The 24,486-nt window shown below is 40.2% G+C and overlaps 1 protein-coding gene across 5 annotated transcripts in view; it reads right to left on the bottom strand.

The window, feature by feature from the left end:
• Window positions 1-1,266: 1,266 nt before the first annotated feature.
• UBR3 (ubiquitin protein ligase E3 component n-recognin 3) overlaps window positions 1,267-24,486 on the bottom strand; it is a 60,229-nt gene continuing 37,009 nt past the window's right edge. For 3 of the 5 annotated variants that reach the window (XM_053471776.1, XM_053471781.1, XM_053471777.1), the window contains 13 exons: window positions 22,684-22,794; window positions 21,993-22,205; window positions 20,877-21,013; window positions 17,891-17,976; window positions 15,383-15,488; window positions 12,097-12,197; window positions 6,966-7,090; window positions 5,459-5,566; window positions 4,684-4,809; window positions 4,056-4,235; window positions 2,053-2,262; window positions 1,797-1,936; window positions 1,267-1,391 (listed from right to left, as the gene is read on the bottom strand). In XM_053471776.1, coding sequence (XP_053327751.1) covers window positions 1,274-1,391; window positions 1,797-1,936; window positions 2,053-2,262; window positions 4,056-4,235; window positions 4,684-4,809; window positions 5,459-5,566; window positions 6,966-7,090; window positions 12,097-12,197; window positions 15,383-15,488; window positions 17,891-17,976; window positions 20,877-21,013; window positions 21,993-22,205; window positions 22,684-22,794 — 1,761 coding nt within the window. In that variant the 3' untranslated portion in view covers window positions 1,267-1,273. The remainder of the gene's footprint in view (window positions 1,392-1,796; window positions 1,937-2,052; window positions 2,263-4,055; window positions 4,236-4,683; window positions 4,810-5,458; window positions 5,567-6,965; window positions 7,091-12,096; window positions 12,198-15,382; window positions 15,489-17,890; window positions 17,977-20,876; window positions 21,014-21,992; window positions 22,206-22,683; window positions 22,795-24,486) is intronic. The other 2 variants (XM_053471778.1, XM_053471782.1) reach the window with 1 other exon arrangement.

Below are 24,486 nucleotides of genomic sequence, written 5' to 3'. Positions count from 1 at the left end.
ACACCTTGCAGGGGAATCAGACTGCGATCACTGGAGAATTCGGCAAACAATTATTTTGCCTTCTAAATCAGTAGCTCTAATTGCCAACTCCAAACGTAATGATGGCTGAACTTGCATCAAACTTCTGATGTACGGAGAGTGGACACGAGCACATGGATAATAATTTCAAGTCTCCTGAATATACCCCTTTAACATAATAATGAAATCGCAACCCGTCGGCACACGATGGTTTTGTAGTAAGGTACAGACCACTGCAGAACTAAATAAAAAGGGCTCAACACAGAAAATAAACAAAACCACAGCGTTAATAAAACAGATCTAATTAGATTACACTTCGCGTTCATTTATCTAGTGAGTCAAATTCCTGAGAATGAATTCATTTTTTTTTTTAGCAAAGCCTAAAAAGCTTTGAACAGATCCTCTCAGTAAACAACACACTTATTTATATGTCCCTGAATGTATGTATCTCTCCATACACACACACGGATTATAGATATAATTACATGTGTTACTTTAAAAGGTTCTATTATAACATGTCTATACCATCTGCAACTATACATTATATCACAGGAAACAAAATGTGTTTTACAAAGAAGCTCTAATTACATATGAACACTGACAGACAAACAGGACTTAAAACATACAATAATGGTATCTCCACGATGAGCGTAACAGACATTTACGAAAAGGCGCAGTCCCACTTAACAACACTCACTAGAGAATGTACTGACATACTCAAACATCTATATAATATTGTCCAAAAAAGTTTCAATGACTTGAAAATGAAGGTCTAGGCCCTACTTGAGAACACACACAAAACATAGTCTCTGTATAATCCTATGGGGCCTGAATCAAAGAAGGAAAAATAAAGTGCCTTGATTTTCTCCAATGAGAAGACAACCAACATAAACATGTGGTTATAGCACAGAAAAATAGATTAGTAAATTGATTTTTTTTCCCATTGATACCAGAACTTGTAAACTAAAGAGGTTACAAGAAACAGGAAACACGTAATCATTCCAAGCGGAGTAAGTGGAACTACCCCTTTAACATTCAGTATTAGTTGTGCTTTTTTGCTGATGCTAGACAGTGTTTATCTACATTTGCAAAATCAATCACACTTTTTATTTACTACATAGTAATTTTGTTAGAAAGTGTCAGAGGGGATCCAATTTTAATTAGAACAATAGCACCTAATCACTAAAAAGCTTTTAGACGCCGCAGGATTCATGCCTGCTTCTCCTTGCAAGGAATTCTTCCGATGACAGCGGGTTTACAGACCATTGTAATGAGGACCCCATCTCTTATTTATGTGATCAAATGTGTGGGACACCCATTGCTGCTCCAGTACCCTATATCGCTCCTTGCAGATGTACAGTGGTTTCCCGCGCCTGTGGAAACAAAGCTATTGTTAGTCATTTTAATAGAACAAACTTTTTATGTTGGTTTTTTGCTATTCTTTAAACCCCCTTTTTTCCTTAACTTCTATTTTACTTTCTAAAGGTTGCTTTGTAAAAGACTAATGGGCAAAAACTCCATATCATTTCTGGAGGTAGAAGCACCAATAGGTCAGCAAGTCCCAAACATCAGGGCCCGCTGCAAGCTGCTGCTGGTACAAGTCAATGAAGTTCAAGAATAAGGAGCAACTTTGGTGCAATCACATGAGGAACCAGTGAAATGTTCCTACTGATGGGTCTATATTAGCAACTTTGATAAAAAAATGTATATACACACACAACCCGCAAAAAACCTAAAGAAAACAAAAAAAAAACAAATTTGATTGGTTGAAACATTACCTAAGTTCTCTGTCTTCTTCACCATGTGCATCAAGATATACAGAACCCCAAAGGCAAAACCGATGCCCTCGAATGATGATGATGACGGAAGCATTGATCAGAAGGAATATCCCAGTTCCTGCACCACAGTTTTGGGAGTGCTGTGAACGAAGAGGAAGACTAAGTACAGTTCTATTGGGGTCGCTCTGTATTTCTAGTAGTTGAATACGTGGATAAAGTAAACAATCAGAACCAGTGATAATAATGAATATCTTACCGATACACATTCACAGTAACTCTGTGACTTGCAGCAAAGTCCCTTTAAGCAAACAAATGTGCCGCAGACTAAGCAGAGCGCCGGATCCTTGGGAACTTTCGTGCAGACACTGCAGCATTTTCTGTGATAATATTGAAAAATTGTATTGTAGATCTCTGGCAACTGAAGAAGGTGTGGCAATTCCCACTTGGTATCGTGAACAAGCAAGACCTAGAAAAGTAAACAATTCCTGCCATCAATAGAAAGTAACATCATATGGTACATGTGTACATGTGTATGCAGGGTACAAAATAAACCGACTGCTATGGAGTTAGCTTGGAGGATCGGAAGAAGGCGTTGCCAAAAGTGCCAACTGAGGGCAATATGGCGACGCTTCTGGTGTCTTCATCTCCCCGATCTGGAGAGAGGATGTCACTGCAAGCGCCACCATATTCCCCCCACACCATTTACATGCATATTCAAAATCCTCTTAATGTGAACTTTCATGTCTGAGGTCTTTCAGTGAAATTAACAGTTTTAGACTACAAAGATTATACCAAAACACAAAATACTTATGGGGAAAAAACAAAAAAAAAATCCATTAAATATAACAGGACAGATACCGTAATCATCTCAAATTTATGTATAAAAAAAACTAATAATTGTGTCTCTACTATGTTTAGGAGACACTATTTTGTTGTGTACCACTTGGCAAGTTATTATTCTTGGAATCTACTGTGACCTTTAGAGAAAAGGAGGAAGCGGGCAAATAAATGACTATTGCAGTGGCTATAGGTCAATCTTGCACTTTAATCTGTCCCATGAATAGTCCAGAACGGTGCTGGTTTAACGTGCTACTTGACGTGACTTACAATCCTTTAAAGCTCAAGAACAAGGCTTTGGCAAGTGCGTAATAAATCTTTCCCTGCAAACTGCATGTTCTATGATGGGATACATTAGCAGCAATTGCTTTCTAAGTACCATAATGGATGGTCATCATAAACTAACATGCAGTGTGTTAAACATCTTTAATTTGTCTACTGTTTAGGTGTTCAGATGGGGGATTTTGGGTGCCGCCGTAGGAACAGACCAAGAGCAAAGTTTTAAAGTAGAGCCATTTATATTGAAACAGATCACAGAACACTTTCTGACTACTTAGATAAATAAATAAAATAAAATTTACTATCCAGAAAGGGCTGTACAGACCACATATCAGGTGACATTCTATGTTGGCCTATGGTGTTTGAAGGTAAGTAGGAATGCTTAAACTACTCAGCTTCATTATGCATGGTAATCGTCTCCAGCAAGAAGGGCTGAGCTAGATACATTGTGCATAGTTTCTTCAGGTAGAAAAGCTCACATTCAGAATACATTATGGCTAAGTGAATAAACCCCATGGAGTAACATGTGATGTGACAGACACTAGCAGGATGATACCTAAAATTCTAGAGCTGATCCTAAGAAGAGATTTATTGTTCTAAGAATACAAGCACTAATTTGAGGCATTTCTCGCATTGCCCCTTGGTTGTACCTGGGAATGTCGCAGGGTAGGCTATACAGGGCTCTCCCTCTTTTGGAGAAGTGGCTTTTTGCAGGGAGGGGTAGCCATACATGAGGGCGGGGCTAGCGCCATATAGCCTGTAGTGGGAGGTGAGTGTGCGGAGAGAAGGCAGGGAGTGGGCGTGGTCAGACATCACTTCTCCGCCCAGAGAAAGAAGAAGCTGACCGGTAGTGTACCCAAGTATGCTCTTGGGGCTCTTCGCTGATTTCATTGGCTCAATTTGGCCGTTTTCTGACAATGAAAATCTATATTGTAGGCAAGGTATTAAGTAACATTTTACTTGCTCCAGTAGCTGCACCTGACATTGTTTGGTAGCCTGAACAATATGGTATATTTTACACATGTGTGTTAGTTCAAGTAGCAGAAAGTAGCAGAAAGGAGTGTTTGGCTCACCCTCACAGACATGGGTGTCGGGGGGTAGAGACTTGCGTATAAGCAATGGAACAAAAAGAAAATTGCTTACATTGACTTGTTCTGGATGTGTCTCGGAAAATAACGCAAGTTCTGAACACCACTGTGATAGCAAATCAAAGTCTGTTACTGGCCAATCGAGGCAGCAGGCACTGAGAAAGTGATGCGATTCTTGAAGGGCCGGTGGCAACAGTCCCAGATAGCTGGACAGGGCAGCAAATTCATCTTCTTCCTTTAAATTCATGTGGAGAAATAGGATGACATTAAACAAAAAAGAAATACATCTCAAATTCCCGGTGAATTGAGCACAGCCACCTTCTCTGGAAGGTAGTAACACATGGCAGCACTTTGTATAGATCAAATTCTATAAGATGTGTACTCTGCCTTCCATATAATTACCCTGCGGCAGGTTCACCTTAAAGAACATTTTTTGTTTACAAAATGTTTATGTCAAGCGGCTGACAAAGCTATTGGTCCTACATTTTTTTTTATTCTCATTCACCAACAGGGCAATACAATCTTCCCCTATGCAACACAGAAGAGTCATAGCGCGTGCATGCATGTATAGTATAGTATCTATATCCCGGCCATCGGCTGGTAACCTAACAACTACAAAGGAAACACATCTCCACATTGCAAACATACAAGCCTTATTTTATAGAAATAATTGTTACATTTACCTGACAGCTTGGTATATCCACTCCAAAAAGGTAGTGCTGGAGAAGGCTGGTTATCCTGAGGAAGGGTAGGCAGAATTGCCTTAAGTGTTGTTCAATAGATTGCAAAGACCAAACCGCAAAGCTTGTCTAAACAGGAAACAAAAATGCCATTTTTATATATTTGCAAATGTAAAAATGCCATAGGTAAGCATGGATCTAGGAACAGCTGCTTGGTGCTTAAGTTAAGGTCACAGATTAGTGACCTACACAATTTAAAAGCATACAATAATCTTTAATGTGGGCTAGTGGTATGGACGAAAGGCAAGGTATTAATGGAAAACAATTAGGTGATATATGTGGCATAGATACCCAAACCCTGATATTTTTCAAACTGTGGTAAGGAAAAAAACACCCAAAAAATGATTTAGCTGTATTGTTCCACAAGAAGGTTGGGTCTTTAGGTCTAAGATAATAGCTTTTATTGGGCCAACAAAGAGTCGCATCTGATTCCATCAGATAGAGACCCCTGAGGCCCTGAAAGACTCCTTATCTGCGACCAAAGGCTCCAGCTGTGATGGAAGGGATGTCGGCAAGTATTCCAGCAGAGCAAACACAATTAGTAAGCAGAGACTTGGCTCCCTACGTGGGTTTCATGTACATGAACATCTGACCACAACAGAAAAGGTGGGACAGCGGAAATGGTAAATGATATAAAGTTAAATAGGAATTAGATTTATCCAATATCCCCAACCCACAGTAACATGTATAATAAAGCACAACACATGATGGCACTTACTACAGATGCACCTTCAGTTTCTTCATCTTGGTAAATCTTCCCTGCAGATAATTCACTAATAACAAAACCCAGCAACGCTTCCCAAGATTTGCCTGAAGTGTATGAACTCTGTCAAAAAGAAAGGAGAGGGGAACAAAACAACAGAAGACAGAACATCAATCTTCACGAGCTGTTTTATGTTGCTCTTGCCAATCTATGTCTCAAGTTAGAAAAACGACCTTATGAAATATAACTCCCAGCCACACTTTGAGATTTATTTGCTCCGATGGGAGGCAGAACAGCCATAAAATACACATTTTGAGACACACGCTAAAAAGGTTGGGTTTACTCTTTTGCGCAAGCCGATGGGAAAAATGTAATTTAAATATAATCCTGCACTCACTGACAGACCGTTATAGAAACATAGCATTTGATGGCAGATAAGAACCATTTGGCCCATCTAGTCTGCCAATTTCTCCTGATGATGGCCTATAATATAAAGGATTGATGTGAAACCTAGCTTGGATACTTTCTTGGACATCTCCTTCTTAGTTAATAAAATGCGTTGGTTTGGGTAAAGGTATCCAGTGAATTTCTCCCTCATGTGTGAAAGACGGCTACTTACCTTTATGTGGAATACACTTGGTCCCAATGGCTTGGTAACCCGCCTGCAAGCTTCAGCGCACCAAGATGCACCCCCCCCATGGGCTAATCCCAGCTTGTACCGAGCAGGCTAGACAAGCCAAGTCTACGTCATGTTTACTAGATTAATTATCCCTTCAGAATATATGTTTTTGTTTTAAAGCAAACATTCCTAGCTAATGTCGACGCAGGAGATGCGTTTGACCCAAAGGGAGCGCTGTCCTGTGACCAGCTGGCTGCTTCATACAGAATCATCTCACCACAGAAGAGGGTGGCAGCTGCAGGGCTGCAGTAAGTGTTTTCTTTCCCCGGTATATTAACATACACTAATATGCATTCTTTTTCGTAGGGCTGTTTGTGACAGTTACCTGTCCCTTTAACAAAAAATTTCTACTCAGAACAAAAGTGCAAACAGATGCTTATAAACACCAAAGATCAATGTTTTTTCACTAATGAAGGGACACATTGAAAATGCCTTTTTTTGTATGTATCACGATTACTGCCCGTCTCTTTTGTATCACAGTAAATTATTTTTGTGGGGCTCCTGCCACCTCTCAGCACATCAATAATACAATGAATGATATTGCTGCCTTTGCAGGTTTTCAGCTAAAACTTTTATCACCGGGCTGGATGTTTGAAAAATGTCACCTCTAACTGTAATAGTTGCTTCCCTGTAAGAGCACCTCATAAAGGTTTTAACGAAAATAGAGAATATTGATTTTTCTGCTGGAACAGTGATTTTAAAAAAAAAAAAGCTCTCTGGACTGAAGACCTGGACGTTTAACAATAAGGCGTGAATGCCGATAGAATCAGGAGGCTGAGAACGCGCATGTCATCAAAATGCTTTTGGAGTTTCTGAATGAAGAAGAAGCCAAAGACGACAAACCCTCTTATGAAATCCGGACTCTCTCCAAGATGCACGCTCCTCGGCACGGAGTTTGAGTGTGAGTGAAATCATCGCCTGCGTGTACAGCAATGTATAAAGTACCTTCACAATGCAGACAAAATGTTCTGAAAGAAAAACATATACAATTTTAGTAAAAAAATAAAATACTTAAAGTAAGTTAACTTTATAAAGGTGTATATAACTAATAAAAAGTAATTCAGAGAGCCCGACTCCATTATATACCAAGCATTTCCACCACTGGGGTACTTAGAAAAGCAGAAAATGACAAGCAGATTAGATGGATGAGCATTTTTTTTAATCTAATTTAGTAACTCAAATCGTTTAATGCATTTTTACTTGCAAATGAACATGAAATAAGCTGCAGTTCTAACGGTGAACATTAATGTTTACTCAACAAGGTCAAAAAGCGGGAGCAGGATGTCTGTCCTCACACGTGTGGGCATTGGCATCGTGGTCCTTTATCTGGTATCTAAGACTCTGGGTTTTCTCTTGGGATATTTCCCAAATATCTAAAAGGGCAAGAACTTGTCGGGGTTCCTCACTACCCCAGACTCCAGCGTGTCCCATAAAAGAGCAATCCACCTATCCGCGGGATGCACAGGTGGTACAGAACGTGCAGCAACAAGTTCAGCCGTCGTTAAAACCAATGGGAACTGAAGCAGCAATACACGGGGGCAGAGAGTTCCTTGTTAAATGATTAAGCAAAGATGCTGTGAATACAACTATTTCCCTCGTGGACTTCTAACAGGAAAGGCTACCCTTTGAACTTATTTTTGGGTGATGTACGTAAGCACATTAACCCTCTTTATTGCACTGTAACTTGGTGACAATGATATAGACTAGAGAAGAGCGTGCAAGCGTGCCATCGCTGGGGCTTTACAGCAATCTCATCCACAAGGAACGCTCAAAGCTGGCATTTCTTCCAAACTGCCTGGCTGCTCCAATACGCATTCGTTTTATTAGTCCCTGGAGCTGCCCCATGAATCAGAAGAGCTGTACGGTAAATTTAGAACATTATTGAATATTGCCATCCTAGCTGGACATTCCACTTACAAGAACACATGAATAAACAGCAATGGCCGGTGCTAAAAGTGCCAAACGATGAAATCATTCTTAGAGCCGATTGACAGTAACAGAACTACAAGCTTGCTAAAGCAGACGAGCAAATAAATACCGTCTCCATACATGCCCTTACAGTAAAAGGAACCTAGCCGTGATGTAATCGTGATGTAAGAAGACTACATTCTCACTTTGAACATGCAATCAATTTTATTTCTCCAACAAACAGTAACATTGTTTATCAGGTTTATGGCATTAGCCTTGGGAGCCATTTGTTGTGTAGCAAACTACAGCAGCGGGTTGGTTAGTTCCTTTGTTGGTCTCCACGTGTGACTGTTGGACGCACATACAGGACCAGAAGGACTTCACAATTCTAAGACGGCAGCGTCAGGTTACATCAAACTCTGCATACGCTGCAGCTATGAGCGATTATGTGCTATTATCACAAATGCAATCTCTGGAAGCCTTCCCAGGATTCCCTGTGTACTGTGGGTCGAGCCACGCTGGATGCATGCACTATACCATGCTATTTCATGTAGCACATATACATATATATTATATATATATATATATATATATATATATATATATATATATATATATATATATATTTATATCCATTTACTAAGGGTGTAACCGAGGGCTGGAAGTTCAGCTGGCTCTTGTATTAACGCAGGGAGTCTTTTTGAAAGCCAGCTATGCATTCTATAAGTTCAACCCACAATATAGAGTTTAGTCCTTGGTCCTGCACCTCCCTGGTTAGTGAGAACATCTTTTAAATGTACTCAATTTCCAGAACCCGCACAGAGGAGATTTTATCATACTATTGATTTATTAGTTACTTAGTATTTAATGAAAGATGGACGGGTAACCATATTCACAGAAATGCTAACTTTGATAACCTGAAGAAAAAAAGGAACCTAACAAGGACTGGATGTTACGCAGCACTAGAGTCATGGGATTGATGCAGCTCGTGTAACGGCAGACTTTAGTAACAGAAGCCGTCTACCAAATATAATACGTTACGGGCATCAGATGAATTATCTTCTCAAACTGGACTGTTCATGGGGAAAAAGCAAGACTCTTCACATTATAAGCGAAGTACACCGAAGCATCGCCACGGTTTCTGCTGATCACCGCGTTCTCCGTTGTGTAAAAGGCTAATTTGCTCTTTGTGTGATAAACGCTAACAGTACAGGAGTGAAGCCAAAAGCCTTCCGCTTCTGGAGCCAAACGCAGCATCCAACAGGGTTCCCTCCGCAGCCGCGACGAACGATAACACAGGCACCGGATGAAGTTGCTTACAAAGCTTTGGCTCCTGCATACATGCGATTAACGAGTTCATTTAAATTGAGATGCTTAAGTATATTACATGCGAGTTCAAGCAACGGAACCCCCACAGCAATGTATGGACTGCTGAACTATGCAATCTCATTCTAAATTCACCATTAAAACATATCAGCACGATGATATTTCCCATTTGTACTGTTTAATAAGTTCTCGGTAGCAACAATTTGGTATTGCTGTGAATGAAATTTATCACGGCATTGTGAAGATAGAACAAATCGGGCATTCGTACCTAGTCTAAATGTACAAAGGGCACTAGCGTCACGCTATAAAGAAATGACTTGCATAGAGAATTCATTCGGCTTTGCTACCAACTGCCTGACATTGAGAAACCAGGAACGTAACTCGTCATCTCAAGCTGGCATCTTTCCTACTGTCCTCATTATGAATACGACGGGTAAAGAATGAGGTGTTTATCAAAACAAGGAAGAAAGGAAAAAAAACAATAGTGTAGAATGGCAAATATTATAACAAATGTGTGATATGTGTATAAATGTTGCACACGAGCTTATTATAAATAAGTACACGGACGGTGCGGGGGGAGCAAATATTCAGACTAATTCATTACGATTCATGCTGTCACCGCAGGTGTACAAACCATTGAGACATTTTGGTAGATTGATGGGAATTGCCATCTAGGAATATATCAATATTTTCATTTCATTTTGGAATAGTGCTAAATACATATTATATGCTCTTTACTTGTGTAGTTTAGGGCAGAACATGGGCAAATTCATTCAAAATGACACTGTCTAGTTTTATTCACACATTCATCTGTAAAATAATTTTGGAAAACCAAAACATGGCGCCAAGATGAAATCTTACAAACGAATGCTTTTACCATGTATTTTTACGATATAGGTCGCACGACATGCGCGGCGCAGGCACCTTACTCCTGCCTGGAGCACTTTCTGTAAATCAATAGGAATGAAGCCCAGGAACCGATCTGACCTCGATCATAAACGGCTCAACTATAATAAAAGGTTTAATTTGTGATGTTCTCTCATGGCGATGGGTTCAGATCAATTTTCCCATGGAATGAACAGACTGAGTGCTATAATGGCATTTACTTTGCCGTAATCAATATGGGATTGAAAGAGATACCAAGCCCATCTAACAGCTAATAAGGCAGTTAGCGCTATTCCCAGAGCAGCACTTCAAGGGCAATAGAGACTTTCTTATACTAATGCCTTTAAATAACCATTTTCTGGGGATCAGGACACAGAATGAACGCAGTACAGAATGTTTAATTTGAGATTAAAAGCACCATCAAAAACTTCAGATTATTACACTGGTAACCAACATGAAACCCAGCCTTCAAAGACCAATCTGTTCCATTACGATGCTGGACTTTCACACGAAAACAAAACATTGCAACCGAAATCAAATAAGCATTTCGGGCTATCGGCACCTCCTGGGTGGCCTATGAGAACAAAGTTGGCGGTATTTTTGATAAAACAGGTCAAACATCTGTGACCAACACAGCCAACATCTCAGAAGCCATAGACGGTCCGTCAGTACATTCGGAGCCTACGATTTTACATTGAGTAATTACTTCCTACTGAGTACATAACAATTCTGCTAAACGTTAGAAGGACGTAGATATAAACACTGTTTGCCGTGAATTCCCGTACTTAGGGACAATCCGATGTACATTCGGTTGCGTGAATTTGTATCAGGGGATCTGGCAACGAGTACCTTTGGAAGAATGATCAACAGCGAGTATGAAATACTTGTGTGCAGCGAATAAATGAGACTCGATTATGTACAGGATGAGTACTTTAAAGGGGGACACGGTTTTCATCACCTCAATTAAAATCTAAGTAAATCAGTGTCCAACTACAGGGATAAAACATCTGCCGTATAGGTAATCTCTGTATTTTAGATCATTTTCCTTTTTGAAAGCAGACGACTGGAAATGTGATCTCCCCACAGTCTGTATCTTAACAGAGGACATAAGAAACGTAGATTCCTTCTGAAGTCTTTTCACAGACTGGCTGCTACATCATTTGCTTTGAAACACGAAGACGTAAACTCTCTTTATAAAATACACATTATTTCCTAATGCCGTAGCCCCATTAATTATAACAACGTGCCTGAAAACAAGGCATGGGGTGACTACAAGCTTTTTAATTTTGCTTTATCTTTATAACGATAGCAGTCTATATAAAACACACAGCCCAGCGATTCATACACTTCTCAACGCATCCAATTAATTACATTGCCGCAATTAAACAGGTTTTGGTTGTTGTTAATGCGAATATATTTCGTGGTATCATTAAAGTAATTATCTCTGGAAGGGACCTCCACCTTTACAGGACGGCAGCTGCGTGCTTTCTGAATTTAGAAACAACTTGATGGCTTTCACCCCTAGGCGTACGGATGAACTAGAAATATTAAAGTGCCCCTTATGAATGAAATCTTTGAAATTCAAGGTCATGCAAAGCATGCGAGGACAGCTCTGTGATCCAGACGCTTTATTTCTTTTTCTTCTCGCTGTATTGAATGGCTGCTAAAGGGCGATGACAGGGGGACACAGATAAGCCGGTCAAACCACGAGTGAATTTCCAGTCCAATGTCACTTTACTGATAAGGCACAATCATTATTTCTGTCGACATATCACACAGAATAGGATTTGCGGTGTTTTGGCCTTTTTTTTTTGCCTCTTGATCAAATATATAACATGGCGTTTTATTTACATACCTTTCCGGAGAGGCTGGGGCATGGTCAAAACTTGAATGAGTAAAAGCGAGGTCACATCTCGAAACAGTAATGGAACCTCAGCCCGGTCGTCATTGTTTGATCTGGAGAAACAAAAAAAGAGACATATTCCAAAATGTATTTGTTTTTCCAGTTTATTAACAGCACAAGTGCACATCTACGGACATAATTCGGATGATCGCTTCAACTACAAGTCACGCTTCTTGGGGATTTTAATGTAAAAGAACAAAGAACAATTTAAAGACATCCTGTGAACACTATGCGCACTCCGTCCGTCACGTGCACTCCAATGCATATGACAGCTTTGTGCGGCCCCTCTTGCAAACGCATAAGAGGGTCTACAGAATCCCCCCTATGCATTTGCCCATTTCTCTACTCCCCAGCTAGTAGTCGTGCAGGAGATGCCAGCCGGACCCAAACTCACCACCAGTCAGCATCACCACCGACTGAGAATGCCGAGGATAGGGGGTCTGTGCGAATGTCCGGTCTAGTAGCCATTTCAAGGTTAAAATCATCAGACCACAGGGGAAGAGGACGGCAGCAGGGCTGCAGTTTCTACTACAAAGGTATTGATTGTTTTACATATGTATTCTTCCAAAACTGAAAAGTAAAGTACTCATAGACTAGTTTAATGTGCATTTGTTTTGGAAGGGCTGTCAGGGACACTAAACTGGCCCTTTAAATGACAATAAAGATAAAGACAACAAAATAGGTTAAACAAACAAGAGAGTGTTAATGGAAACATCAACCCCATTGTACTCCAGAGAGCACGATTCCTGGCACCACCAACTGGGTCAGAAATTGCAATCACAGTGGTACGCTCAATGGTTTTAGACAAAAAAAACCCCCAAAAACGCCCCTTTGGAGATTTACAAATTCATGAGCAAGCAGTTTGAAGACTCTCAGATGGCGTTCTCTGTTGGCTGAGCAGTCCGTACTGATTAAATGCATTTAAAAGCCAATAGCAGAAGTGGAAAAGCAAGATTTAAAAAGAAAAACCATGACATTTTAGAATTAGTTATATTTAAAGCAGAGCTTGCACTTTTAAAAGTTTAAATCACACTGTACAGAGTAGCCAGTGCAGATCACCAACTTTTAAAAAGCCTACCAACATTATACAATTATGGATACAATTCTCCAAATTCTCCATGTTTGGGATTCTGCAGAATAAAAATGGAAATGCGGATTTCCGTTTATTTTACCAGCAAAATCTGATGTTTTACTAATATGTTAAAGAAGTAGGGGGTATAAGCGAAGCGATTAAGGGCTCCCATAAACAGAACATTTTAGTCGTTCAATTGCATCGCATGGAGATTGGGAGACCTGAAAATAAAAAACAGGAGCTTCCAAGTTACCAAAAAGTTCTTCTAAATGCAGCAACTCTCTATGGACTTGGCATAGAACTCAGCAGGGCTGGTTGGAAACGCTAATGCTAAAATTTGTTAAAACAGTAAAATAGTTAATAGGTCCACAGGACCTCGCGGATTTTTTTTGGAGTCCACACCAATTTCTTCCCTACAAGGACATTAGGTCAAAAAGATAGTTATTTAGGGCAGAGCTCCATGACAAGTGATAATTTCCACTTAACTGTCCCTTAAACGAAGCAAAATGAAGGCCAAAACGTTGCTTCTTCATCCCCATTACGACACAATGAATGAACATTTGATCTGATTTGGAGGTGTTGCGACTCTCTTCCCGAGGAGCTCTTCTGAACGCAGGGTACGGTGGGACCGCCGAAATACCCGGACCCTCTTTCTTGATGAGACGTATGGTATAACACGTGCTATAAACAGCATACTTCACAATTTAGTGAATAGACTCTTGCTTTATTTCAAACAGTTAGCGACCTCATTCATGTTCAGACGGGAAAGAACACATTCAGCCAACTACAATAACATTTCCTAAAAAAACCTAAAATTATATACGTGAGGCAGCACTACTGAGCGATTATGACTTAATCTGCTGTTTGTTCGCCAACGCCTGCCAGCAGCAAAGGAGCTAATGCGTTTCTTTCCCATGGTTTGTACCCAAATAGTCTTCATTCATCATGTGACCTACAGTGTCTTAAGAAATTCTAAACAGAGTCGCACGAATATCCCGGGTTGAAGATAATGGGCTGCGCGGAAAAATAAAGAAACTACCCAAGGACTAAAAATATTCAAACGGCATCTCACGCAGGGGATTAATGCCGAGAGTAGAAGAAAAGGGTTTAGGAAATTTAATTAACGAAATATGGAAAATCATTCTGTTCCCCTATTGAAATGCTACAAAGCTGGAAGATAAATCTCAAAAAGAAATTAAACATCAAACTTTTGGACACCAACTTCATATGAGATAAACACCAAAGTAACAATCATGGACAACAAACGGCCAGCACCGCTCTATGTAATGTGGGGAGAAATAACATATACACGCTAAATGTAATGTGGGAAGAAATAACATACATATAAACGATATAGCGTTTAATATATATTACGCCCTCTGATATTTTTTAGTTTATGTATTAGTTTGTTTCGTTACATACAGGTAATCCATTATCAATGAATAGATTTGTTTATTTATAAACAGGCACATCCCAATCCCTAAACATGCACAAAGTATACACACTTCTGTACTCTTCCCCTTCTACTTGACTATGCTGCCCGACGCATTCCACAATTTTTCACACTTGCAAGTTGAGCTTCCACTGAAACCGATAGCGGTTCAACTCACGCACTCATGAGATCAGCGGCAAGTATGTGACTTGAACTCCCCTTAAAGTCAAGGAGGTACCGCTTTCTAACTTCAATAAAAAAAAAAAAAAAAAAATCATGCTGTAAAATGCGGCGGGGTCAACAGAGTTTGTTGTGCATTTTACTTACTGCGCTGGACTTTATGTCTAAAAATCTTGTAAAAAACAAAAAAAAGTAGCTTGTAACTAAGTACTCGCTGCTTTTTTAAAATTTAGGATAGTTCGGAAAATAACTGCTGATACTGATAAACTGATACTTACTGGATTAGTTAAAATTGTGAAAGAATGCTTCGCTTGCTCTCAGATCACTTATTCCACCGTTTTAATCTAAACTAATTTGTGAAGGCAGCATCAGAAGAGTGGGAAGAAGGCAGATGAAGTCAGGTCAAGACGATAAATAATTGGGAAAGCAGAATTAAAACGATAAAACTACATAACTAATCAGAATCTGTAATATGTGGAGCAGTACGGAAAATGAATTTAACTTCGAACATTTCACCAAGCATTTCACCAATATACTCTGCGTGCAAAACTTACTCTGAAGATTTATTCTGCAGAATTTGAGTGAGTTTCTTCCATGGATTGTACTCCGAATCAATGCTGTAGAGCCGCATGTGCATGGCCAGTACATGAAACAGTTGATCTGCAAAATAAACCAGGCGTATTTTTTAACAAAACAGATTTCATTATAATTAAAACAGCAGAGAGCCTTCCTGGAACACGACCGGCACATACAGGCTTTATTCCCCGGAGAAACCGTTAATTATCCAAATGCTCTGTAAATCAAAACATTTCATTTGGTAAATTCCTTCTTGTAAAATAAGCCCACACAGGTTACTGCTGAAGCCCCATGGAGAATATATTTTCAGCTCGAGCTTACAATACAGCGCTGTATGCAGTAATGAAGGTTTGCGCTGACAAAAAACGGCTTCTCATTTTTTTTAAAAAATATTATAAAAATAGCCTTTAATGTTTTTCAAACTCCCAATGTGTGTATATCACACAATCAAATATCATATCAGGTGAAGTAGTCAGAGATTTAATCTTATAACCTCTTATAACGTAGAAACTTCAGCTTATTCTGCAGAAGTATGGAATATCACCAGGCGGCACCAACACGCGGAACGAAATATGTTCTTACACCTCCAGATAAAGAGAGTGGTAAAATGTGTGATTAGAAGCGCAATATACAGGTCGTTTTAAAATGGGAATAAGTAATAACGGTTTCTTTACATAGTGGATTTTCTTTTAATCTGATGGTGGGTGCGCATGAATAGGAAGAGATCGAGAAAAAAACCCTTTGAAGTAAGTAGTTATCCAAACTTGGGCTGAAAGAATAAAAATCAGACTGCGTAAAACCATAAAAATAGTAGACGGCTATTCACTAAACTAGGAGTTGAGGTTTCCAACAATCCATTACAAAGAGTTAAGCAAATGTCTTCTGCAAGAGGACCCTTTTCTGACTTATTGGAAAAGTTGAAATCAACGGACTTAATATACTTTTTTCCACATTTATGTAAGATTTCTTTGAATACTATCAATTCCGGGTGAGGTTTGGATGAATCAACAGACTTTACTATATTGTAAATAACAATGTATATTACAAGAAGAAAAACGTAAAATCTCATGTATGCAACATGACTTTCCTTCCACTTCACTCCTCACGTGGCTAAAAAAAAAAAATGGAACATCTGAACAAAGAACGGATAGACGAATTATCCAGAAGGTAAACTGTTAAATTTGATGGGTTGTGTCCGATTATTCACCTTGTCACTATGTTCCAGGAGCTAAAGACAGTAGGTCCATCAATCATTCCTAATTTACATTTCCCCAGAGAAGCGCTCGTCGTAGCTCAATCTACTAAAACAGTACTTGACCTATTTGTTCCAACCGTTTTCCCTAATGCTTTTTTCTGTACCAGCTCACCTGGGAGAGCACGCCGCATTTAAAGCAACATCTAATCGACAAAGTTAACAATTCTTACAAGGCTATAATGGAGCGCTGTGCTTAATCACAGCAAAGACACCTCATTACCAAGGCTTTTAAATATGTAGAAGAGGAGCGTATTTTTCAAAAGGCTATTAATTGACTGCACAGTCGCTTTATTGCCAGGGACTAGAAGCAGGCATTCAACTCATGTTCATGCCTTCATCTCTCTATTGTTCCCATCAAGACAAAACTCTGTCTACAAGGGATGCAAATGTGCAAAAGTCTGTTAAACTCTAATATGGCAACAGCATTCCTCCAAAAATGAAGTGCCACTTTGGTGCGTTCATCTTCAGAGCATCAAGAGGTAGCCCCACGAGAGCAGCAATGGAGGTCTGTGCCGCACCAGCAGAGACATCCTATGATGTTACAGAGGTTCTCCCTCACCAGTCCATGATACGCACAATGCATGGTGACCCAAGACAGTGCCAGAGAGTCTGGCGGATGGGTAGGTATGCCTTAAGTTCTTCTGTTGGCAACGCCTCCAGTGAAAAGTAGAGAAGGTTAGATTAAGGGAGTGGGAACAGTTTAGCAAAAAACACTAAACATTAATATTGCCAGGTTGTGTGCCATATCCGTGCATAATCACATCAGTTTTTCTCTATTGTTGTCTTTTTCCCATGAAGATTCACTACTGGAAGAATTATAATCAATTTCCAGTATAAGGGATGTAAGTAAAAGGGTCCTGGCACCTAGTTAGTGAATAAAAACCAAAACCCCAATCTAAACAGTTAGCTTAAGTAAATAATTAGATCACGGAACTGGTCCTATAGGACAAAGGACATATTTCCTAAATCATGGAAATTAGAAATATATTATATATATTATATAATCCGCTGTGTCCCTATAACACATTTTGAAAAACCCTTTACTAACCCATACAACGCTTCCCTGTTACCTTAAAGAAAGAAAGAAAATAAGAGGTCATTTGAATGATATCACCTAACTTAGGGGACATCACTGAACAAAAACAGGTTTTTTTATGCAGTTGCCCACGTTCTGGGCAAGAAATAAAAGGAAGAATTACAAAAGAATATAATGAAAGATTTTAGAACATACTTAAACATGATCTTTTCCCAGCAGGACTGGCACCTCCAGAACACAAGTTATCTCCGCGAAGGACAAGTTCCAGTTCAAGATTTGTTCTAGTAAGAAAAAAACAAACATAAAAAATGTTAATGCTATTCTTAAATGTTTAGGTATCTCTTTAAGCAGTCAGGTTGTTATTTTAACGCTTTCACAATAATGTCTAAAAGTGCTTCCACCAATAAATTTGCGTCGCTCACACCCTCTTCCCAAATTATTTAATGAATAAACCCATTCAATCACGCTTACAGTGCATTTTGTGGCGGCTGGGCTCAGCTTTAAACTCAGCAGCCGCACAAAACGTACGCAGTAGATCGGTGTAGCCGAGTCCGACTATGTACTTCTTTACAGAACCGCTAAACAGAAATTATACAAACTACAATTACACTTTTTTGGTGGGGCAGGTGTGGGCTGTCCCTTTAACCGAATCTGTGACATGGCTTGTATTCTTTTACAAATGAAGACAAAAGAACGGTCCAAATTAAAGGGCACTCTTATAGTCCAATACGATTGGAGTTCCTATTCCTTGTAACGTCAGTCATCTGTAAGCTTGATTCTGTCGGCTGTCGGCAATAGGGCTTGGGGTATCATCGTGTACAGGTTTATATCACCAGCTTTGTCATTACTGCAATCACTGATCACTAGTTGGGATAATTATGAAAGAAGCCACACTAACCCACCCGCATCAGTGATGGGTGTAAAAACGAATGCCGCATCAGTGATGGGTGTAAAAACGAATGCCGCATCAGTGATGGGTGTAAAAACGATGGGTTCAGTGATGGGTGTAAAAACGAATGCCACATCAGTGATGGGTTTGGCGCCGCATCAGTGTAAGAACTGCCAAAAGTGATTTTAACGTGCGACTAACCAGTCTAATAACATCGCTGGTGTATAAGGAGTCCCTACCCACACGACTAAGTAACCGGGAGACTCCTCAGGTGTTAAATGAGGTGTTGTGCTAACAGCTGGCAACCGCTTGATCACCATGGCAATGTCAAGAAAACATCAACCGCATCCTACTCAATATTCACGTTTTCATTTGTTAGCAAAAGGCTTCAACAAATAACACGAGCTCAGCACTACGTAAAAGTGCATCCCAAACGAAAACATATCTGTAGAAACGAGGTCAGGCGCACGAGAACTGCTTTAAAAGGAGAAATTCATTTAGAAAAACGCTGAATTCTTGACACTGAGGAACAGACGTCATTTAACCCTTTCTTAGAGCAACAATAAGAGTTCCCAGTGTCACAAATATTAAATGTATTTTAAGTCTTATGTCAGCATAATATTTTTCTGATTTTTTTTTTAAGTATATATATATTTAAAAATATTCCTAAAAATAAGAAGGCTTTCATGTATTCAAATCAGCCAGTTTTTGCAGCTAATACCACCCATTTCTGAAAGGATGTTTTAATCCGCTCTGCTCTTCGGGAAGAAAAGCAATTTAGAATTGATAACGTTGCTGCTCGGAGCTCCATCTGGTTTCTGCTGATAAGGGCATCTGTGTGACGGGAATTTTCCGCTCCTCAGGCAATTTCAAACGCTCACAAACTTCTAGCGGCACAGAGAACAATGGCGCAGATTCCAAGCATGCGCGAGAAGAGTGTGCGTGTGTAATACGCAATGTGTACGATTTCACCCAATTTTAACCAGGTTGACTCTTAATTACAAGAAACTGATCGCTGCAAACAGAGCGAAAATATTTCAGAAAAACGTAGATTTTGAGTGCATCGCCCCAACCGCAGTCCAAAACGCATTTAGTCTGTTCAAAGGTACACCGGCCACTACATGTACGTTCATGAGTCTGATCCCTTTAAACGCTCGTGGTGTCCCCTCACAAATTCACGGGGGGTTTCAAAATCCCCTATATGCATCCGCCCCTCCCCCGGCTATTTTCTGTGCAGGAGGTGCGTCCGTCCGAATACACATTGTATACTTATGTGAACACTGGGGTCACCCCTATGTGCATGCGTGGAAAGAGCTCCCACTCAGCTAATTAATCGGTGACAACAATTGCCTGGCCACGGAGGAGGAGGAGACGGGCAGCTGTAGATCGGCACCAGCTACATCACTTAAGGGCTTCTTTTATTTGGAAGAATGCATATTAATCACGCATCTCTTTAGTACGTATTCTTGTTTTGTGTGGCTGGTTTACAGGTGAAGGTCAATATTTCGGTAACTGTATCCTCATTAGGGCGACATTTTATCTTCATTAACTGGGAGCTTCCATAGCCCAGGGGATGAATTCTTACCAAAGCAAAACCCAAGGAAATGTCCCCAAAATTAATCCAATGCCACGAGTGAGTTTGTAGTGTTTTAGAATAAAATACCATCCGGAACAAACTTTTGATGTTCCATTTGGCATTTCCTACAGTCTTACAGAAACGCAAAGTAATTGCGAGGAAACATTAACAGCACCCAATGTAGGTAGATGTCGAGCTAACGGCGCAGAATTTACTCCAACTGTGCTGCTTCGGTGCAGTTGAAGTCGCATGAATAGCACTAGCAGACTGCCGTCACAGCACAGAACATCTGCCGGATCATTTGTGAATGTTTGTTCTGCGTGAGTTTATGTTACTGAATGCCGACAGACAGCTTTGCTTCAGCACCAGCCACAGGCTTTAATGTTCTGGACTCCGTCCTCATCAAAACTGGTCCAATTCCAAAAGCCTTTAGCGCGATCGCACCATCCATGCCCAGGGCTCTGCTCCCACATTTTGGAAAGGACGCTTATTTCCCAATGTCACCTTTACACATTATAGAGAGGTCATTTTATAGAGCCGTCACGACGCGACGCATGACATGACATGCAAAACTTGCACAAAAAAAGCAGAGTTAATACAGTTATTCCAACAGTCCTTTTTTTTTTCTTCAAAACCGGCCAATTTAGAAGAAGTTTCTTAAATATAAAGCCCGTATTGGAAACACAGAGGTCTGTAATAGAGATAAGACAACATACCGGGCCACGGAATACATGAAGAGGAAGTCGTTGTCCGGAGAGCCGAGAGTTTTGCTGTAGTCTGTGTACTTCTTCTGGGTAGTGTTTTTGATGTCTTTCATGACGGCCTCCATTTCTTTGCTTAAATTGGTTTCTGACTGAAAATGAAAAGGGCATCGAATGAATGATTGAGTTACAATTGCAGAGGTAATCAACGAGAGACGGGATTGTAGATGGTGGAAAGGGCTGCGTACCAGGAACACATTGAAGTAGGGGATGCTAACGGTGGCTCTGATTACAAACCATGTTTTCATTAAACATTTCGACTTTAAAAGGATATATCAGTTATACTAGTTTATTTCACCTACAGAGCACAGCGTCGGCCTGCATAGAAGTGTTTGTTCATTTTGGGCAGGTTTAGGCACTCAGGTTGCTCCCGGATATCCCCTGCAGGCTGAACATTATGACATTTCAGCTGAACATTATGACATTTCAGCTGAACACGAAGGATACCGATATCAACCTGTTGCTGGTAACCTAGTGTGACCCTACTTAAAATCAACACTGGTCATAAATGATCGGGCAGTATTCAGACAGCACTAATAACAAAATGAAGACCCAGAGGCCCTGTGCAGACCTTGTTGCTGAAACCTCTTATAAGCCCCTGTTTTTTTTCCTTGCAGAAACCGGCCTACACTACGAAATGTGGCTGCGTTCATAAAGACTCATCAGACATGTCTGCGAGGTACGGACACAGCCTGCTCCAGTACAGTCAGAGACTAGCGACTGACGAAAACGGCCCAAACGTGGACATCAGCATTGGCAGATAATTTAGGGAATGATTGTGCAAACATTACCTTTAGTATAAGTTAGGCTCTCAAAAAACAAGAACAAACACTTGTTATATCATGACATTCAAAGATTAAAACACTTTTTTCTCATGACACGTTTCCCTTTAAGTAATCGCATGTAAATTTGCCGATGTTTTTCTCTATCACACATACCAAGAAAATGCCCAAGCCTCGTATCGGTTTGCACAAGATGCACAGAGTTCTATCTTAGAGGAACTATGGGAGGTCAGAGATGGAATGATGAGGTCACAGGGTGAAGTCATTAATAAGGTTCCTTTGGCCTTACACTGATGCTTACTGGGAAAGTTCCCAGCTGCTCTTGTAGCTCTTCCACCTCTCTGATGAGCTCGCGCAGGCTCTTGCTGCTGTGACTGTGATGCTGCCATCTTTCCCCGTTGTTGCTTGGAAAGCAAGGAAGGACGCTGTTTGCAAACTGCCTGCATAGAGGACACGTAAATTCTCCTTTGTCGACGGAGAAGCCCTGCAGAATTTGGTCATTCTAAAAATAAAGGGATTCATTAAAATGATATAATATAGAAAAAATCTAAACTCTCCATACTCTCCTTTGAATAACATCAATAACTATTATTACTATTGTTACTACTACTAGAAATAATTGCAGAGGTTAATAGGTAGCGGTTGCAAATCCCGCTATATGAACACAAAAAACAAAGGCTGTCTGTCACACGCTTCTCAGATGAAGCTAAGAGTCCATAAATGAGCCGTTAATTATCCTTCTTCAAAGCAAAATTTCTGAAATAAGCAGTCACCTAGCAAACCTAATTATTTGGTATAAATCATTTACGGATTACATCATGGGGAGGGAAACAATCATTTACCTTTTTGCTCTTTTTTTTGCTCACTAGCATGGATTATCAGTGATCTAACTGGGAATACAGTGCAGCCGACGGTGGACAGGGAGAGCTAGGACTCCAAATCCGTAACCCTACTGAGAAGCAGAAACTACCTCGACTTACCTTTAATGATTCCATATAAGACTTATGGCAATCAATATGTAGTGTGTGACCACAGGTTTGCACGTATACGCCACCTTCCCAGCCTATAGACACCGACTGAAGACACGAGCTCTAGGAGAAAAAGAACAAAGCGAACGACTGTTATAACCTTAATGAATACAAGGATAGCTGCACTGGAACATACTAAGGGAAGTATGATCAACAAGAATGTTGACGGTGTTGAGATGTGGTAATGCGTGTGCGTCCAGGCATTATACGCAAGCAAGCACGATTCTGCACACACGTGTTCCTATCTCCGGGATGTCAGCTTTGTGTTGAAATCCGTTAACAGCGCATGGAACGTTGCTGAACGGTTAGTAGATCGGCTGGGCGGTGGGAGGTTTGCCCATAAGTCTTTTTGCTTATGGTGCTGGTTTGTCAGAGTTACAACACTATCAGCAAGAGCCGCAGGTAATCGCAATTCTAGTGCCAGCCACGTTTATTCATAACAAAAGCCGGCAGTCTTTATAAAAAAGCACACGCCGTTTAAAAGCAGTTTCCCCAAAATGTTTAAATACAGATCTCACAGACAAGACAGATCTTCTTAAAAGTATCAATCTGGGAGGACATCTTCCCTTGTTGCAATATTTCCTTGTAAACTATAACAGCGATGTACATTTTCATATTTCAAAATGACATTTTGCTGTCCGAAAACCGCTACTAATTCTGTAAGTTGGCAATTTGTCTGTTCAAAGCAGTTTTTTTAAAGTCATTTTAATATGCGTTGCATTTTCCCTTTTGCTTGTCCTGAAGCACTTTACTGAAATAGGTCCGTGGGGAGCTCCTCTAATGTCTTTATGGAGTCTCCCCGTAACCTGTAGTTGCTATAAACCAGGCAAATCAGCCTCTAACAAGGTAGAGAAAAACCCACCGACCATAAGAACTGGCTTATAAACTTCAGAATGTGAAATTTCAGATGTATTCTGAATTATAGCCACTGCTCTGCCATACAGAAAAGAAATAGCCAAGAATAAAGGACGTCTATTATAATGTTACACGAGCAGGGCTCTCTTCTTGTTCTCTACTAACCTCTTAACGTGCGTTAACTAGAGATTTTCTACAAGCCCTGATACTCTTTAAAATTAACTTAAATACTCCAACATTTTTGGTGGCAATCAAGATAGTTCAGGGGGCCGAGAAGTTTTTTCTAATTTAAACCATCTCTACGAAGTAGGATTTTTAGCTGTGATATACCAAAATGGTATCATTTTAACTATATACCAAAGGGAAAAGCACAGATTTGGATACCTGGTTATCAAAAATATGAAAACAGCCATCAAGACGCGGCTTAAGAGCTATCGACACATAACAGAACGGTGAATGCGGAAGGGACACAAACTGGAGAAATGAGCGATTAAAGAGCGATGGCTATCGGCAGGGATGGAAGAATGAATGACGTTATATTGGATATTGAATAGTTGCCTATAGCGGTCATGGGAATACCACAGATACAGATAAATCTGGAGTATATAAATGTCCAAAGGGAATCCCAAGCTCCAACGGCACTGCTGTTGTATCGTGACCTTTTTAATCCCTTACTTCCATCAAAGAGTTAAAGAACACGAAGGAACCCCTGTAAATTGCGTGGCACTCTTACACAGCCATCGGAGCTGTTAACATCTCACGGAGTCAAAGATCTACAAGGAGATGTGTGTTAATTATTCATGTTCCGGGCAGCTGTGAGACGGGACACACAGACACGGGAGTACCGCATGACTATTGGATTAGTTTACCGGGTTAGAATTACTGCGTGGCGATCGATAA

Source organism: Spea bombifrons, chromosome 7, assembly GCF_027358695.1.
Source record: "Spea bombifrons isolate aSpeBom1 chromosome 7, aSpeBom1.2.pri, whole genome shotgun sequence".
NCBI lineage: Eukaryota > Metazoa > Chordata > Amphibia > Anura > Pelobatidae > Spea > Spea bombifrons.
Note: the sequence above shows the minus strand (reverse complement) of the source record. Positions and strands in the feature narration are given on the sequence as shown.